The sequence below is a fragment of the Lutjanus erythropterus genome, chromosome 7, assembly GCF_056507025.1.
Source record: "Lutjanus erythropterus isolate fLutEry1 chromosome 7, fLutEry1.hap2, whole genome shotgun sequence".
Taxonomy (NCBI): domain Eukaryota; kingdom Metazoa; phylum Chordata; class Actinopteri; order Lutjaniformes; family Lutjanidae; genus Lutjanus; species Lutjanus erythropterus.
Window position 1 is genome coordinate 7730315 of NC_139323.1, and position 18523 is coordinate 7748837.

General features: G+C 36.6%; 1 protein-coding gene across 1 annotated transcript; it reads right to left on the reverse strand.

Annotated features, from left to right (window-relative positions):
- Positions 1 to 796: 796 nt before the first annotated feature.
- Positions 797 to 2644, reverse strand: LOC146323522 (ubiquitin carboxyl-terminal hydrolase 37-like). Its single transcript, XM_084722125.1, has 8 exons — positions 2521 to 2644; positions 2260 to 2411; positions 1926 to 2028; positions 1733 to 1809; positions 1418 to 1546; positions 1260 to 1312; positions 982 to 1139; positions 797 to 845 (listed from the first exon to the last, which is right to left on the reverse strand). Exons 1-8 carry the CDS (start codon positions 2641 to 2643, stop codon positions 840 to 842), a joined length of 801 nt encoding a protein of 266 aa, XP_084578251.1. The 5' UTR covers position 2644; the 3' UTR covers positions 797 to 839.
- Positions 2645 to 18523: the final 15879 nt, after the last annotated feature.

An 18523-nucleotide genomic window follows, 5' to 3' on the forward strand; every position in this document is an offset into this window, starting at 1 on the left:
GTTCTCAGGGCAGGGTTCTCCTGAGAACCATGGCCTGAGAACCATGTGGTGCTGATCCTCATCCTGACCAGTCGGATGTGAACTGATATTTTTTGTTACTGTTATTGTTCTTGGTGTGGACCAGTGTTTCTCAATCCTGGTCTTCAGGGACATCTTTCCAAAAAAGTCTTTTAAAAATCTTTTAGTGTATTATAGTTTAATAATTGTGATTAATGTATAGAAGATAAACAAGAGATTGAGAAACACTTTAATCCTGCCTAATTTCACACGTTACTGATAAATAAATAGTGAGACCTCTTACTTTGTGTTAAAGAGCAGCTAGTCCAGTTCTGACAACTAACCACTACGTCACCTCGTGTATTTCTTGGTCTATTAGACATCAGACAGGCTCTCTGCCTCGGCTCCAATTTCACCCAATAAATTAAAAGCAATAGAAGCGATTTGGTCAACGCCATAAAAGTATCAAAATTCGGTACCCAGTCCAGAGCCGCCCTCCTCCTAAGGGCTTGGTGAGTGTCTCCTCTTCCTCCGCGAGATGAAGCTGGTCAGGACCCTCCTCTTGTACCTCCTCAACCTGAGAAAAGACAAAAGAGACAAAAGAGAGTTAGTCACCTGGCTTTTCCTGCCTAATCTGACAAGTTACTGAAAAATAGTGACAGAGTGAGACCTCTTACTTTCTCTGTGTTAAAGAGCAGCTAGCCCACTTCTGACAACTAACCCCCACATCACCTTGTGTATTTCTTATCTGGCCTTTCTTTGAAATTGTGGTGTCTACTTACCTCTGCCAGATATTTTTCTTTGGAGTCTGGCAGACAAAGTCTCTGCATGGCCAGACTGCTCTAGATCTGAGAACAGAGATACAACACTCAGGGTCAGTACAGAGATGGTGGATTTTACAATGTAAGTCGGCAAATCGTTTGCTAAACTCAACAAGCATCAGAGTCAGTTTGACTGCAGGATGAGACGGCACTGTCTTCTTACCTGTCTTCTGTAGAATAGGATGTATGCTGACCGGCGACGCTGCTCACACACGGAGGCTCCGGTGGTTTCCTCGACAATTGAGTCATTGTAGGTGAGCCAGCGGTCAGCAGGGTTGTCCATGTCCTCATCTGGATGCACCCCGTCACTGATGTAGTGTCCTAACAGGAGACCAGTGACTGTTAGTTTGGGTGTCTTGACATGTGAGGTTGAATTTAGCACTGATAATATGATGTGTCTGAGAACCTGATAGAGGACCGGAGACTGTGACAGTGTCTTACCAAAGTTCCCTTGGGAGCCTAGATGACTTATGATGCTCACCAGGCTGTACCGACTGTTACCCTGAGAGGGAACACAGTTAAAAACAGTCAGTTACATGTTCACACACAGAGAAGAAACCCAGCTACAGACAGAGCTCACGTTTCCTTTGGACTTGAACTCAGGTGAGATATTTCTTACATGGCTGGATTTCACCAGCAGCTTCCTCAAGAGCTTGATTTTGCTGTTGAGTTTCTGCAGGTGCCCGAAGTCAGTGAAGCCAAAACGCTTCAAGTGCAGCATCAGTACTCTGTAGAGAGGAGAGAAACAGAAAAACATGGCTTCAGAAGGTTGTTGGGGTTTTTGCTTCATACGTGAAAAGTGTAAAATGTTCAGATATAACGTAAAGTAAACATGGGGTTAAGGAGTAAATGTTGTGGTATAGTCCTTTAAGGTCCACAGTTGGACTATCTGTGTTGGATGTGATGTCACTTACTTAGGTAGGGTCTTAAAACCGGACTGCTGGACAGACGTGTTAGCACCGCAGTCACACTTAAAGTCTAAATCTGTTTCCTGGACAACGACACAGAGACAACATGCTGTCAGCTGATGGACAAAACGGACTGTGTTTGGGACCGAAGTGTGTGTTCATGTGACGATGTCACTAAAGGAGGACAGGTGGGTCTTACCATCAGGTAATCCTGCAGCATGTCCTGGACTGACTTGTGCTGGACTTTCAGGTTCAGAGACAGGCTGCTGAAGTCCTCCTCTTGTGTAGACTGGGCTCCACAGCTACACAAAGGGACAGCACACAGAAAATATTCACTACTTTGGCCTTTGCTGTTATTCAATAATCAATAATAAAACAGGGGCAAGTGCAAATTGACTTTTGTAAAGTGACAAAACAACAATAATGAAATGTGGAAATTGTTCACAGTATTTTGTATTTTGGCCTGTATGAGTTGTATAAGGAGAATAAAACTTCTCCTGCTGTGTGTGATGTCTTTGTCTCTGTTGTCGTACCTATTGCAGGTCCTGGTGGTCTGCATGCTGAACAGTAGGTTTTTCTGAACAGGGCATCTGTATTTCATTTCCACGATGGCGGCGACATCCTGCAGTATCGGCGACAAGCACCTGATCTGATACAGGACTGTGGTCAGGAACTCGTGGGCGTCCTAAACACACAAACACACAAACACACACACACACACACAGGGTTTGAGAGGAGAAACTATCTCGCAGGAGGAGGTGAAACAACAAGTATCATCGAATCAGATGACTCACTTTCTGTTGGTTGCCCTGAAACTCAGGAGCCTGGACTGCTACGGTATTCTTGAATGACATGAGGGCGTGGAGTTTGGTCTCCGGGTCGGTGGAGCGGTGACTGCGCACGACGCTCATGAACATTCTGCAGAGGGTGGAGACAAAATAGGAGCGGTGAGTTTCTGCTGTTGTTTTAGTTTGGTCTCCAGGATAGTGTGTGTGATGCTGTTGTACCTGATCAGTTCGGCCACTGGGGTCATATCAAAGACCACATCCTGGCAGCTGATGTCCCTGATGAAGTCCACCAGTGTGATCAGGCTCTGGAGGCTGGAGTTCATGTAGCAGATCTGGGACGGGTTTGGAAACCTGACACACAAACACAACACAACATGGATTTATGTTTTTGTTGCACATGTCTTTGGTTCAGTGATGTGACAGAGGAACAAGAACTTGTTGCAGTTGATTCTGAAAAGCGCATGATTTTTATTGGATTTTGTAAAAGGGCCAATGACGTGAGGCTCATTTTTTGTGGCCCTGTGGTTTAGTTCAATTTAAAAGGATTAAAAATTGAAGATAAACTCACTAATTACTTCCATACACTCCCATTTTGAGGAGCTAGTCTGATTTTAATCAGTTTTGAGAGAATATTTGGGGAATGAAGGCAAAAATGTCTATGTGGTGTAACTTCAAACAAATAATTACTCTTGTTTTAAAATGATTTTTTCCAAAACTGAAATCAAATATAACACAAAGTTCACGCTCTGCTCATATTGGAAAAATGCATCAAATTTAAATGTAGAGATAATCCTACTAAAATCTGTTTTAATGTAACGTTTTAAAATGAGGTAATTCTTTTCATGAGCGCACTTACAAACATATAATATACATACAAATATTATATGTACATTTGTCATTCTTTTGTGGTTACACCACTTGACATTTTCAGGTGAATTCATCTTACTTTTTTTTTAAAAGAAAATGGTGAAATTAACATTTCAAATGACACAAAACCAACATGAACACAAAATGTACATTTTAATAAACCTGATGCATGTTTTTAAAAGAAGTTTTCAAAAGAATTGAAAGAATTTGAATTGCTCATCTTGCCAACTCTTATTTGTCACTGAGCCAAAAAGAAAGAATCAAAAGCTTTGTTTTATATGTGTGTGTGTGTTTTTAATGCAGATTTACTCACCCAAACTGCTGACCTCCATAGAGCACTCCAGGGGGTTGTCTGACAAGATGTCCCCCAAGCTGTCCAACGATCTCAAAATGGACAGAACGAATTCTGGTTCTTGTTTTGGCTCTAGAGAAACAAAGAGACACAAACACACACGGTCAAGAAACCCGACAGATGAGAAGCTGTGAAAGCTCTGTGCACGTTCATGCCTAATAAATAAACCAATGATCTTTTGTTGAGATAATTTACTTTTCTTTTTAGAAAAACCTGAATCTTTGAGTTTTAGAAACAAAAAAAATAATAGTTTCAAAAAGTTCCTGAGTAAACTCATGAAAGCATAAGTTAATGATAGTTAATCATTTAAAGTTATAAGTTGAAACCTTTTAATGTTCAGGCACAAAAATAATAATGCTGTTTGCAGCTCACTGTAAATCTGAGGATGACAGCAAACAGTCATGAATGTGCACAGAGCTGAATGAGAAGGTAAAAAGTGTGATGGTGATTGTGCACCTACCTGTTGGTGGGTTGGTGCTGCTTGGCCGATGTCTGGGGGGCTGCCTGGCCCTGTGAAGTGGTTGGAATGGGCTGCTTGTCCTTCCTCTCCTTTTGGTCCTTCTGGTCTGTCTGGTTCTCCTGGTGCTCCTGTTGCTCCTGCTGCCCCTGCTGCTCCTGGTTCTCCTGGTGCTCCTGGTTCTCCTGATGCTCCTGGCTCTCCTGGTGCTTCTGCTGCCCCTGGTTCTCCTGGTGCTCCTGGTTCTCCTGGTGCTCCTGCTGCCCCTGGTGCTCCTGTTGCTCCTGGTTCTCCTGGTTCTCCTGGTGCTCCTGTTGCTCCTGTTGCTCCTGGTTGTCCTGGTGCTCCTGCTGCCCCTGGTGCTCCTGGTTCTCTTGGTGCCCCTGGTTCTCCTGGTGTTCCTGGTTCTCCTGGTGCTCCTGGCTCTTGTGGTGCCTCCCACTCTTCTCATCCTTTTTCTCCTGCTGCGTCCTCTCCGTCTCAGTTTTCTTACTTAACTTGTCCCCTTCGTCCTTGGTTCGAGATGGATAGACTTGATTGTTTTTCTGCTGGAGGAAACGGAAACTCTCAAGATTCAATAATAATGTTACACACTTTTTTAGAGAAAATGTACAAGTGCAGACTGGTGCACATGCACTGTAAAAAAAAACAGTTACTGCCTGAAAAATTCAATAGTTTTGATTTTAATATTACAATTTTAACATTTACTTTCACTTCAATGTTTTTTTTTTTAAATCCAATGTTTTGAGTTTGTAAAATTCAAAGATTAGTCAATTATCTCAACAAAAATCAGTAGCTGGTAAAACTTTTTCAAAACTTCAGAATTTGAGTTGGGCTCAAAACTCAAAAATCTACTGCAGTTTAGTTTTATTTAATTTATAGTTCATAGTGTGTTTAATGTGAAGCTGTGACACGGTGTGTTAAACCTACATGGCAGCAGTTTCGGATTTTCTTCCAAACACTTCTCTTCTTTGTCTTTGTTGTGTCCTGCTCTGGCTGAAGATCTCCAGCTGTTGCTGTGGTGGCTGGTGGCTCATTGGAGCAGGCGACTTGGTCCGTGGTCTTGTTTTTTTTATTCTGTAGTAAACATTGGAAAAAGCCATGTCAAGCATCTTTTGTTTCCAAATTCTAAATACAAATCCTACAAAGAAGTAAAATCAGTTGAAGGTGAAGCTGTGGCACTTCTAGCAAACATACCACTGGTCGACCAAACAGTTTTTGCAACCAAGTGTTGTTTTTATCTGGGGTCTTGGTGTCAGGAACATCAGCCCGGGTGATTCTGGTGATAAAGACAAACACAGTCAGTTTGCAACAAACAGGACAGTATGAGTCACTTATCCATGTACTGCTGTTGACAGGCTCAGCAGGAAAATGTATTTTAGCCCATAAAATGACCCACCTACAAAAAGTTAATATCAGTTCAAGTGTAGGTTTTATTGAGAATATTTATAATAATGTAAGAGGAACTTGTTCTTACCTTCTACCAGAAGTGAAGCGTGGTCTGCTGTTATCCTCTTCTGTTTTATTGGAGTTTTGATTTTTCTGTAAAGAATAAAGAAAAAATGACAAATTTATTTCTGAATTGTCTGAAAAATAAATGCGTGTCTTCATAAAACATGTCAGCTGACTTCAGGGAAAACAGGTATCTACCAAACTCAAAGTCAGATAGCTACAAAGATTTCTGATTTCTAAGTTAAAATGATCAGCATAAAAAATGTGAAACAAACCTCTTCTTGTCCAAAAAATCTTTGAAACATGGCTGCAGTTTTTTCTTTCGAAGCTAAAACACGACTTGTTTGAAACTAACTGACTCTCAAAGTAAAACTGTCCCCTGGTATTGGCATGGTTAGAATGGAATTATAACATGGAACTCAATGACATCATTTCAACAGTTCTTCAGTTCTAGAACACATTAAGAACACCAAAAAAAATTAAAATAAATAAATAAATAAATAAATAACAAATTCCATGCAGCATACCAACAGAGAGATACTGGTCATTTTAATCTCCACATTCCTCTTGTTTGAGTAACATTTGATTAAAAACTACAGTGAGCAGCTTCTTAGAAAATAACTTTAGAAAAAATAGCACCGTATATTTGTGAGGGAAACCAGACAGTATTAAAGGGATGGTTTGGATTATTTAAAGCTACTACAAGGAGATTTCATATTCAGTTGATTTTGATTTTTAATATCTTACCTCTATTGGAAAAGCTAAAAGTATATAGTTTATTTTTTTTTAAAAAGCTGCTATAGTTTTCCAGAACAGCTTGGCATTGTAGTTTTAACAAAAGTTAGTCAAACAGGAGGAAATATGGAATACTTGTTAATGAGATCAAGTCATTTTTGGTTTGGGTCTACATGTGGGATTTGTTGACAAGAGGAAAATATAAACTGTATAACCAAATATTCACATTAATAAATTGTCATAAGTAGTGAAAACATAAAACTTAAACTCATAACTTTTTGATTGATAGACAGTTTACCAAACATGAAATTATGTTTTTATGCTTAAAATTAATGAGCTCTGTCTTGTAGAAAAAAAAGTTGATTAAAGTCATAATGAAATAAAATAAATATAGTTTTGCTGACCTCTAATCTTTTGTTTTTTGTAATTTACCTTTCTTCTTAAAATAAAATTGGATATTTGAGTTTTAAACCCCTCAAAAAAATCATATTTTAAAAATTGTTCACAGTGATCTATAAACCTGATTTGTCTTTATTTGGGTGCTTGAAAATTAAACTGTTGCAAATGAAAATATGAAATTATTAACCATTGTTCACCTCAACAATTTTTTAAAATATGCATTTTTTGGTTTCTACAACTCAAAGGTTCAAGTTTATCCAAAGATGAAAACTAAGTTATTTCAATGAAGCATTATTAGTTTGTAAAACTTTTTCAAAGCTTCAGAGTTTGAGTTGGGCTCAAAACAAAAAATAAGTGGGTTTAATTAAACATTTTAATTGGGTTTACAGTGTAGATTATCCTCAGACTAACAGAAATACTACATTGAAAATAAGATTTGGCTGTTGAGTATCAAATACTTACCTCCTGTAGGCTTGAAAGGTGGGTCTGAAATGTTTGTTTCTTGCCCTTTCATGGACGACAGCAGCTGAAGGCAGCTTGGATTCACAGATCACAGGAGACACATCACAGTTTCAGATCAAGAAAAGCTTCACAACATCCACTGAAACTTCACAAACAGTATAAGCTGTCTGTATGATAGCTACGTAACGAGAACACAACTTACACTGGCATGGTTAGCAGTTTGTGTGCAGTTATGTGTGACAAAGGTGAACAGTGCTGATGACAAACTGTCAGTATGTGTTTATCCATATTTGTTCATATATTGGCCATTTAGCTTTAGAGGTGTGTCCAGGCCTCAGAGAATATCTGCAAAACCATGGTCAAAATTAACAAGTGTTGTCTGAAATAACATTAATTTAGCTTAGTGTGAATATTATATTCTGACAGTCACATTAATGCATAACAAAACAATTTAATTTCATAATTTGTTGGATTTAACAAGTTTCAAGAAGCAGATTAACAGTGTTTGTTACAGAAACACTGTCATTTTTGCTGTCTGAAAACACTCCCTGTTTTTTTAATTTGAGTCTGATTTCCTGCTGTGACATCAAAATGTCTGCCATAACAAGACCTACTGCACACTACATCTATGTTTTAAGTTTTTTAAGAGACTGTAAATTTTGAGAGACAAAATAAGACAAAGCTTTGCTGAGTCATTCAAACTAACCTGTTTTCTGCTGCAACATGTCGAAAATGGCTAAAGAGTTTTTGCTAATTAGCTAGCTAGCAGTCTTACTATAGCCATGTTTTTATTTTTGTCTTTTAAGAGAGTCTTAAGTTTTGAAGGACAAAATCACACAAAAGTCCCCTTAAAAATGAAAAGTGGAATTAAACAACAAAACTAACCAGGCAATTTTACTGGGACTGCCATTTTAGGTTTAGAATGACCATGAGCTTATGGTGGCTAATGTTAGCTAACATTAAGATAGATACTGCTGTGAAACTTAGCATTGATGAGTCGAGAAGGTAACCAGTTTTCTGCTGTGACGTCATAACGTCCGCCATAATAAATATATCTTAATAAATGGCACTAGCAGAACAACGTAATATGCAGGTAATATAGCTGGCAAGCATAGTGGTCATTCAGCCAATACTCTTATTTTATGGTGTCACGTCCTTGACGTTATTCACCAAATAAATAACATTACAATAACACAAAATTAGTTTTACAAATACAAACATATAGTCTTTGGACTCGTACATTTATGTCACGTTTCTAAATAAATTTTAAAGAAGGATTAAATGGGGAAATGAACGCTAAAAAAAAGTAGATATGTACCCGCGTTGAATTCTGGGTCATTGCTGTTTTGGACATGCGCAATACTACTGTGAGGGAAAAAGGATGAAAACGTTAGCTAGCTAGTGAAACAACAAGAACTGCAAGTAACTGAGAAACAAGCAACATACACACACAAAAGTAAGTTTCAGAGGCCAGAATTGAAAGAAGCAGCTTTTTCTTTCAGAAAGAATGAAATAGTAAGCACACGTTGTTCTCATGGATGCACAGTACGAATGAGAATGCATCTTTTATGTCTGTAGAAGTTATCTATGATTTTATTTGACTTTGAATATTTTTGTGTATTTGCTAGACATGAATAACGTCAGTGTGAAGGTGCGTCGTCCTCTGTTACACTGCATATGAAATTGAAGCAAACACAGGTGATATCAGTGAATTAAGGTTTCCTCTGCAACACCTACACAGGTGTTTTCACTTAGTCTCGCTCCTTGATTAAACCTCTGCTCAAGTTCAAGTTGAACTGCAATGGGAATACCTTTTCATAGACATTTTGACACGTCCAGCGTTGGGAGGATTATTTTAAACGTTTTAAGAAACAGTTGCTAACCTGTACCTGTTTAAAAAATGCAGTCAGTAACGTAATCCAAGTATCCCAACACTCAAGTAATTTAACTTGATTACTTTCCGTTACTTTTGGATTGCCTCAATAAAAAATATGGTGAAATTGTGTTTTATAGGGCTGCAACTAAAGAATATTTTTATGGTCAATTAACTGTTTGATTATTTTCTCAATGAATCAGTCCGTTGTTTGGTCCCTGAAATGTCAGAAAATAATGAAAAATTTTGATCAAAGCTCAAGATGACGTCTTCAAATGTCTTGTTTTGCCCACAACTCAAAGATATTCAGTTTACTGTCAGAATAAAGAAACCAGAAAATATCAATAAATAATATAAATAAATAGTCTTTCCTATAATCATTAATTTCATTATTGATTACTAAAATTGACCATTTTCTCCATTTATCATTTTATCAATTAGTTATTTGGTCCTAAAAATGACAGAAAATTGTGAAAAATGTTGATAAGTTTTAAGATTACATCCTCAAATATCTTGTTTGGTCCACAACTCAAAAATATTCAGTGTACTGTTACAGAGCAGTAAAGAAACCAAAAAATATTCATATTTAAGAAGCTGAAATCTGAGAATTTAACCTTTTTTTTAAAAAAAATAATAATAATAAATAAAAAATAACTCAAAACAGTTATGTTATGTATCAGTTAAGTATATGCAGAGTAATTAATAGTCCTTTAATAATAGATTCAGTGTTGCAGCTCTGTGTTTTACATTTGTTGTTGGGTTTATTAATCCGTCCAGCTGTTCCTTCCTTTGATATGTGCAATTTAATGATTGATTGATTGAAGTCAAAAAATTGTGAAATTTCCACCCAGTGAAGCATTTTTTTTCACTAGAGGCCATGATAATGAATTGACAGCTTTGTGTGCACTGTGCAGGGTAGTGTATCATTCTTTATTTTAAAGTTTTAATCCTACTAATAATCCCCATTTTAACTAAATACATCTGCCTTTTCTATCTGTAGCTGTAATGGAATACATTTGCCTTTTTTGTATCCAGATTACATAATGATAACATGATGTGAGTGTTTCCTATAGAGACAGTGAAGGCTGTTGAAAACTTTGTGTTTTAACTGCAGCTTTTTACCACTGCCCTCTGCTGCTGAAGCCTGTTTATGTTCACTTGACATGCGAGGTGGACTTTATCCCCAGCAAGGTAACAACAGTTAATTGCAAAATAATTTTTCTGACCATATTGTGCAGGCTTAATGGCAGTGACAGAGATTTGGGAAGACCACAGAAAACAAATGACGTTTGACTTAAACATTCTGTTAAAGTTTTAAAATCTCAGTTGAGCAGCATTCACAGTCTCAGTGCCCTCATCGATGAAATGCAAGACTTAAATGTTATTAATCACACCTGTGTTTGACAAGTTAGAATATCTCCTGTAATAAATTTAAAGTCCGGTGGAGGTCTAAATTGTCCGATCCTAACTGGAGGAATAAAACTAACAGGAGAGTGAGGGAGATGTAGTATGGTCTGTATTTCCACACATCTCTGAGAATAAGAATAATCTGACAGTGTCAAGGATGTGCAGGGATTTTAAATCTCCTCTGTCCTGTCAGGATATGGCTGTTGATCACATGAGGGCCTTTGAAGCATCTGTCAATATCCAAATGTAACAAATATGACTAGAGACATTGAAATGTTGGGAAAAGGTGTGGCTATGTTTTTTTTTTTTCATGGTGCCACCAGAATTCAGCCCTTGCCACACAGTTGTCAGTTGTAATCACTTATTCAGGGATGTTGGATGAACAGTTTGAGAGAGTCCTTTGTAGAGCAGCCTCAGCCTCCAGTCTGTCTCACTGTACTGAACCAGTGAGGCAAGCTTTTCTTGGCAGAAAATAATATTTTCTCTGTCAATTCATAAGGGCTCATCGTTAATTAAATATTTATTGACTCTCAGTAGAACCAATTTATGGTAATATGATCATATTGTTTCATTGTTTTACAAATTTCTGCTGTCCAAAATAATGATTCCATGCAAATTGTAATCAAAAACCACCCAAATGTATTTATTTTTGATTTACCCAGTTTTTCCCTAAGCACTGGCAACATTTTTATACTGAAGTGAAATCCAATTGGATTCCGATTGGTGGCATTCTAACAATGGCATTGACTAAATTAGAAAAACATGATGTTAATTAGTGCAGGCCATTCCACCTCTTGGCTTTGTTTACTTAAATCATGTTAATTAACCAATCATGACATATGTGTCATGTGCTGTGCAACGCAAATGTCCTTATTCTCTCTACTTCGTCCGTGAGGAGAATAAAGACGTGAGAATTAAAGTGACGTAAGCATTCTGCATATGCATTGGGCTTATGACTGCCATGCATGCACTGAATAGGAGTTTCTCACGGTGCCTTCACAAAATCTGAGAAGTTTGCACAGTTAATTGCATTCTCAATAAAATTGCAATATCCAAATCATAGAACCAGAACCAAATCACATTATTTTGAAAAAGGAGAAATGTAAAATAAATAAAATAAGAGACAACATGTTTGTTTGGTACAGACCTCAAGAAATATCACAATGATCATAATGATTTTAATATTTTTTTCAGTAAACATGAAAATTATAATACAAAACTGACCATTTCCATTAATTGTATTACATATTGCTATCACAATTTTGAAATAATTGCAATACGGGTTTTTTTTTTTTTTTTTTGGTTTTTTTTTACCAAACTGTGCAGCCCTAATGCATATATTGTGTACTTGTATATACACAAGTTATTACAATACATGTAGTATAGTATCTTAGAATTGGCTCACACAGAAAAAAAAAACACTAGATATTTTGGCAGAAGACATTTTGACATGTCACAGTAGCAAAAGTACAGAAGTTGGTAATAAAATGAATCATTGCTCTGTTGGGTATTAGATTTCCAGTTTGCATTTTGGCTCACTGTCACGCTTACTGGGGTACTTTTCCTACTATTACAAGTCAAAATGTCTGCTGTAAAAAGCTTTACAAAAAGGAAAGTCAATCCAATTTATACAGTCAAAGTTCCAGACTTTGTTCAATCAAAAGGCTCACTTCTGTGACTGAACTAGAGAAGTAAAGGAGACAGAAATGTCAGAATGAGTCTGTGAAAAAGGCCCAGTATGCAACAGAATCAGAAATACTTCATTGATCCCTGGTGGGGAATTGTTGATCTTCCAGGTGCTCCCGCTAAAGAACAGAAACATACAGACATTTATAAGAGTAGAAAATGAGATATATATATTCTACTACAATATATAAAAGAGATAATATAACAATAATAACACATGTATACAATAAGAAGTATGTAAAAGTGCATGTGCCGTATCTTGTATATGTAATTCGAATATAAAACTGTAATATGTAGCCTGTGATCCTCTGCAATAGGCAGCTTTTCCTCATTTGTTCAAACCGATCAGTTTAAATTGCTCTTAAATCTGTTTTTTGGACAACTGTTTAATCCACACCAACTCCAACTTCATTATTAGGTATTGTCGTTTATGCATCTGATAGCCAGTCATCAGCCAGTTTTAATTTTTTAGCAATTTAAGTCCACATTCCACAGTATTAATTAAGCTGCTAATGATCTGTATTAACATTATGGGAAATAATTGTGTAACTGTGTCCTCAGTACAGATCAGTATCAACAGACTCCATTGACAGAGAGGTTACAGGCCATGTGTGGCGATGCAGTTGGCTGATACCTCTAGTTGACCCTGTTCACAGCAGACACTCTGATTTGTTAAAGTTGGAAATACACAGGTGTAATTAATAACATTAACGATGGCTCCAGCATGCACAACACCATGAGCCTGGAACTGACTCACCTGAGTGGAATGCAGCCATCATTAACATAATTAATTACACCTGCTCCATTCCTGCTGTGACTCGTCAGTATGTCTTCTTTGAAAAGGGTCTGTCCATGTGTGTAACGTTTGAAAAGTCTTTGTCATCAGATCCACTGTGAACAATGTTAGTTTTTCCTTTAGACCACTTGAGGGAGACAAAGTACATCAGACTGTATCAAATCTTGACAATACACATTTAATGTAGTGTTTGTCTTCCCATCTTATAACAGCGATGACAGAGAAAAACAGATGCAAACTCATTTTGTGTTTAATGTTTATGTTAATATATTAACTTAAAGATGGCTGCTGCCTCAGTATTGTGTGAATGTAGAAGCATCAAGCACGGTTAAATGAACACTGGAAGAGCAAAAACGTCCTCTGCCACAGAATATAAAAAACATTTAAAATAATGCAAACACTTCACAGACGTTATATTACTTACTGATTTATATATATAACGTGAGCTGTCTTGTAAAAGGTACAACTGAACTTAAAGTCCAGACAGTTGTGAGTGTTTTAACGTGCTGTAATGGTTGATCAGATCATTTAATGGGCTGTTCATACTGCTTCTGAATAAATGACTTGTGCAGAGTGTACATGTAAGACTAGGGTTGCACAATTAATCACAGTATGGCCAAGCATAATATCCAAATTGCAGAACCAAATCGCAGTTTTTTTGAAAAAGGAAAAAAGTGTGAAAAAACAGCATTATAATGAGGTACAGTAGTGCTTCATAGATGCCCTGGCCGAAAATATTATGTCAAAGCCTCACACATTTGGATTAAAACTAAAAGTCCGTAACATGTGGAAAGAAGCGTTCTCACTAAACATTAATCAGAAAAAGAAGCACTCAAAATTGCCTCATGCTATCTGTTGCAAATATTAGAACAGCTCTGCTCAGTTTAATGTTTTAATTCACTAAACTCAAAATTAAGTAAACCACTTCAAGAAGTTAGTAGTAGATGCAACCTCATAATTTCTAGATGGTAAAAGTACCATAGAGCAAGAGATCAGATTACTAGATAACCTAGCTGTTGGCGTTCTCTAACCATGAAGCTGTGGGCGCAGTACAGGGAGGGAAGGGCTCACTTGCAGAACTGTATATGTAAAGGAAACAGATCTTTTGTCCAAGCAGACAGGTGTAAATTTTTCCTGTGGTCATGCATAAGCCTGGCGTCTCGTTTCCATGACATCATCAGCCTACATAAATTTAGAGGTTCACACGGTCATGGTGTGTGGATGTTAATGTAGGGGTTGGGGGGGGGGGGGGGGGCGAACATCAACGCCCCTCCTCACCTTTCCTCCTGTTTTTCCTCACAGAACAGGGCACCTTCGTCCCCACCAACAGCATAATTTCATGCCAAGTAGCTCAGAACGTTAACGATTAACTCTGAGGCTACAATTGAAAAGAATCTCATCAGATAATGTTTCTTCCACAGAATCAAGCACAGACATACCACGGTTGTCTATAGCAGCTGGAAATAGCTTGAAGTTTAGTATTTATTGCACCAAATCTGCAAATCACACAAAGACATGCTTCAGGCATAGAATACCAACATTTGTCCAAGTACCATCATGTTACATGGGCCTTTTGGGTTCTGAATGTGGCAGGAAATATCTGCTAAATTTGTAAAGGGAAAGAAGCATCACCTACAGATATCTTGCAGCGAATATTTCAAGCTCATGTTTAAATGTCACATCCTGAGCATGCACACAAAACACATTTACTACTATTTATTTGAAACTTACAACTATTTTCATCATCGATTAATCTGTTGATTATTTCTTTATTAATCAGTTATTACTTGATTAGTGGTTTGGTCCATAAAATGTCCGAAAATGGTGAAAAACATCCTCGAGTGTCTTCTTATTGTATGTTGCAGAACCCAAAGATATTCAGTTTACTGTCATAAGAAGAGTAAAGAGGGAACCAGGAAATGAGAAACAGAAATCAGAATTTTGACATTTTTTATTGAAAAATAACTGAAAATGATTAATCGATTCTCAAAACAGTTGGTGATTGATTTAATAATTGATTAATCATTGCAGCTCTATGAGTATTTTCCAGTTATTACATGGTGCGTGTGAAAGTGTTTCTATTTGTGAACAGTGTTAGTGAGACTTAACATCTGCTTTATGTTTTGTTTTAAAATGTCTTTTTGTTGTTTTTGTCAGATGTTCTACCTGTTTTGCATTGACTCATTTCACCTTTGCTCAGTTTCTGTTTTACATAAATGTCTTGCATTAGCTCATACACTATGGTGCCATGTCGGGTGAATTTTTCATGTGTAGGAAAATCCAGCACCATAAATGTATAATGTAACATAGTTACATTGTAATGTAGTGTGAAAACTGATGGTGGGAACACAACAACTGCATTAAAAAAAGCTGAATAGGATTATAGTGTTGGCTGCTGCTATCAGACATATGTAGTGTGCATTTACAGGATCCCTGTGGATTAGATTTCTGTAGGCATAATATCATAATTTATGTTAATTATAATTATTGTGCCAATAATCTAATGTCACGATCCTGTTAGGAGGGAGGATTTAGGTTATTGTTTCCCTTAAAAATGAGACCAGATGTTTGTGTTGTTTTGTGTTACCTCTAGGTGGCCATGTTGATCATATTGTGTAGTGGGACATAGCTGAGCATGGTGCTCTTCTTCCTTCTCTTGAACCAAACTTGGCTAAAGTGTCTGGTGTCGACAGAACAGAAGATGGTTTCGGTATTGTTGAATCACCTTTTAAAGAAAAAATCATCATGAATTTATTCCAAGGGAGGGCCCTTATGCTCAAGTTTCCCAGGTCATACGGCTTTGATTGATATTGATTTTGTTTGAAACGACTGCTCAAATTCTCTTAAAGGGGTAGTACAGCGATTTAGTATTAACACTTTTATAAAATTAAGGGACACACAAGAGACAGATTAAAGAACGATGTAATATTTGCTGGCATCTCTTGGCAAAATATGTCAGAAATGCAGCATAATATTCATAATTATGTTTTCATTAGATTAATCATCTGAAAATAAGAATTTCTTATTTCTTTCTTATTTATTACTTATTTCTTTTTTTTTTTTATCTTAGAATGATCTATTTACATGTGTATGTGTGTGTGTGTATATGTATATATATATATATATATATATATATATATATATATATATATATATATATATATATGTATGTATATATATATATATATATATATATATATATATATATATATATATATATATATATATATATATATATATATGTGTGTATATACATATAGAGGGTGTAGATCTTCCATGGAGACCGCCATGTTAAACCGCTATATTTACAGTAGCCCAGAATGGACAAACTAAACACTGGGTGTAAGAAAATATCATTACCGTTATGTTTTGTGATACTGTATCACTTCTCAAAAACACTCGGACAGGAGCTATTGATCATTTTAGTAATCGAGTATCCTATTCCATTGATTTGTAATAGTAGTAAGAGCAATACTAAATATGCAAAGGAGAAAATAAGACAAGTCTCTTACAATGAACAATTAATTGTATCTTTTCATCATAAAAAAATCTCATTTTTAAAATCCCATTCGATTTTTTATTATGTTCTTTTGCACCACAACCGAGCTGTAGTTATATGGATTAAATAAAGCCCATATTGTTGATGTTTGTTTCCTGAGGAATAGTTTCAGCTCTAATCGTGATGCATGCAAAAACTGATGGCAGTGGTTTATGTTGTGTTGTGTTTAAACCCCCCTTGTAGATGCCAGAGCTGTTATCTATCTACACTGTTCTGATTGACCTTTTAAACAAAAAATAGCAAAATATCACTTGTTAACTTGTATCACAATATATTGAATCCTCACGGTATGTACCGTATCGCCAGATTCCTGCCAGTGCACAGCTCTACTCTTCTTTCCAAACCCCACAACTCGCAAGCTTTTTGTTAAAAATGTTAAAGTCTCAGGCCGAAGCTCAGATAACCCTGATGAAATCACAATGACATCACCAAGGCTTTTTGTTTTTTTTTTTTGAAACTTTAATGTTTATTGGTTTTTTGTTAGAACAGTCAACCCCACAAATTGAGAATGTCAACTTCTGACTTTGGCTTTTTGTTTTTTTAAACAACAGAAGATATTGGGCTATACAGCTGTTTTCACAGGCTGGCAGAAAACAAAACTTTTTGGTGTCATGTCCCTTTAATAGTTCTTGCTGATTGGTGCAGGAAACAAAACCTATTGTTTAGAGCAGCCTTTAGCAGCTTTTTTATAGCATTAAAACCATGTGACAGTGGAATATAATTTACAATGGAAAGTAAAAATGGCTCAAAGGGTCACAGATGGATAAAGATAAAACACTAATCATCAAAACAACACTCATAAACCCATTTATATAGGACTAATTCTGCAGCATTTCACAGCATATGTTGTGTATCTATTGTGACCGAGACATAAATATCTGTGAGAATTTAAGGGGTGTACCACTGCTCCCCCAAATGATGTCCGCTCTCACACAGGCCATATGGCAGTGTGTGCCCAGCTCTTATTGCCAGCCCCTGCTCTGTGCACACGGGCTAACAGCTTGGTGGACACATAATTAATTTGCTTAGGCGTCTGCCATTTATTTTCCAACCTACATTTTGTTAATTGGACAGAGGAGGTTAAAATCAAATGAGTGTCTCTGGGTATGTTAAGGCTACTAATTGCATGGAATTTACAAGATAGTGGTGGCTTGTGGGAAAAGGGAGTCAGGGCTGATAATGGAGAAGAATGTAAGAAAAACATCATGTTTTTACTAATGTTTTCAGAAGGCTTGTGCTGAAGTCAAATCACTGTTGATCATAGACAGCAGTAGTTCTGAACGATTTTGAAAAAATACCTAATTGTGATTATTTGAATATTGCAATTGTGATATGATTTGCAATATTAGATGGATCATTTTTACATCATTATTCTCATTTTCATTGAAAGACATACTAAAGGTCTGATTTTTGTGGCGATCTTGTACCAAAAGATGTAGAACTACAGTGATTAGTTGATTAATCAGTTCGTTGTCAAGTATTAAATTACTTGGCAGCTATTTTGATAATTGATTAATCAGTTAAAATCTTTTTTTCCTGAAAAAAGACGTCCAAATTCTCTGATTTCAGTTCCTCAAATGTGAATATTTTCCAGTTTCTTTACCCCTTTCTGACAATAAACTGAATATCTTTGAGATGTGGACAAAACAAGACACTTGAGGACTCGTCTTGGACTTTGGGAAACACTGATCAACATTTTCTGACATTTTATGGACCAAACAACTAATCGATTAATCATAAAAATGACTGACACGTTAATTGATGAAAATTTTGAGCCGTTTTCAGCCGTAAACAAAAGTGTGAATTGTCATCATTCTGAGAGAAAATGGTGAAAAAATGCAAACAGCAGACTCGTCTGCACGAAAGGAAAGAGCCTTGTCTTCGGACACACACGTCTTACATGGGTTGCAGTGCTTGTAATGTGTCATTTCTGTTGTCCTGTGTTGTTTACAGCATAATGGAAC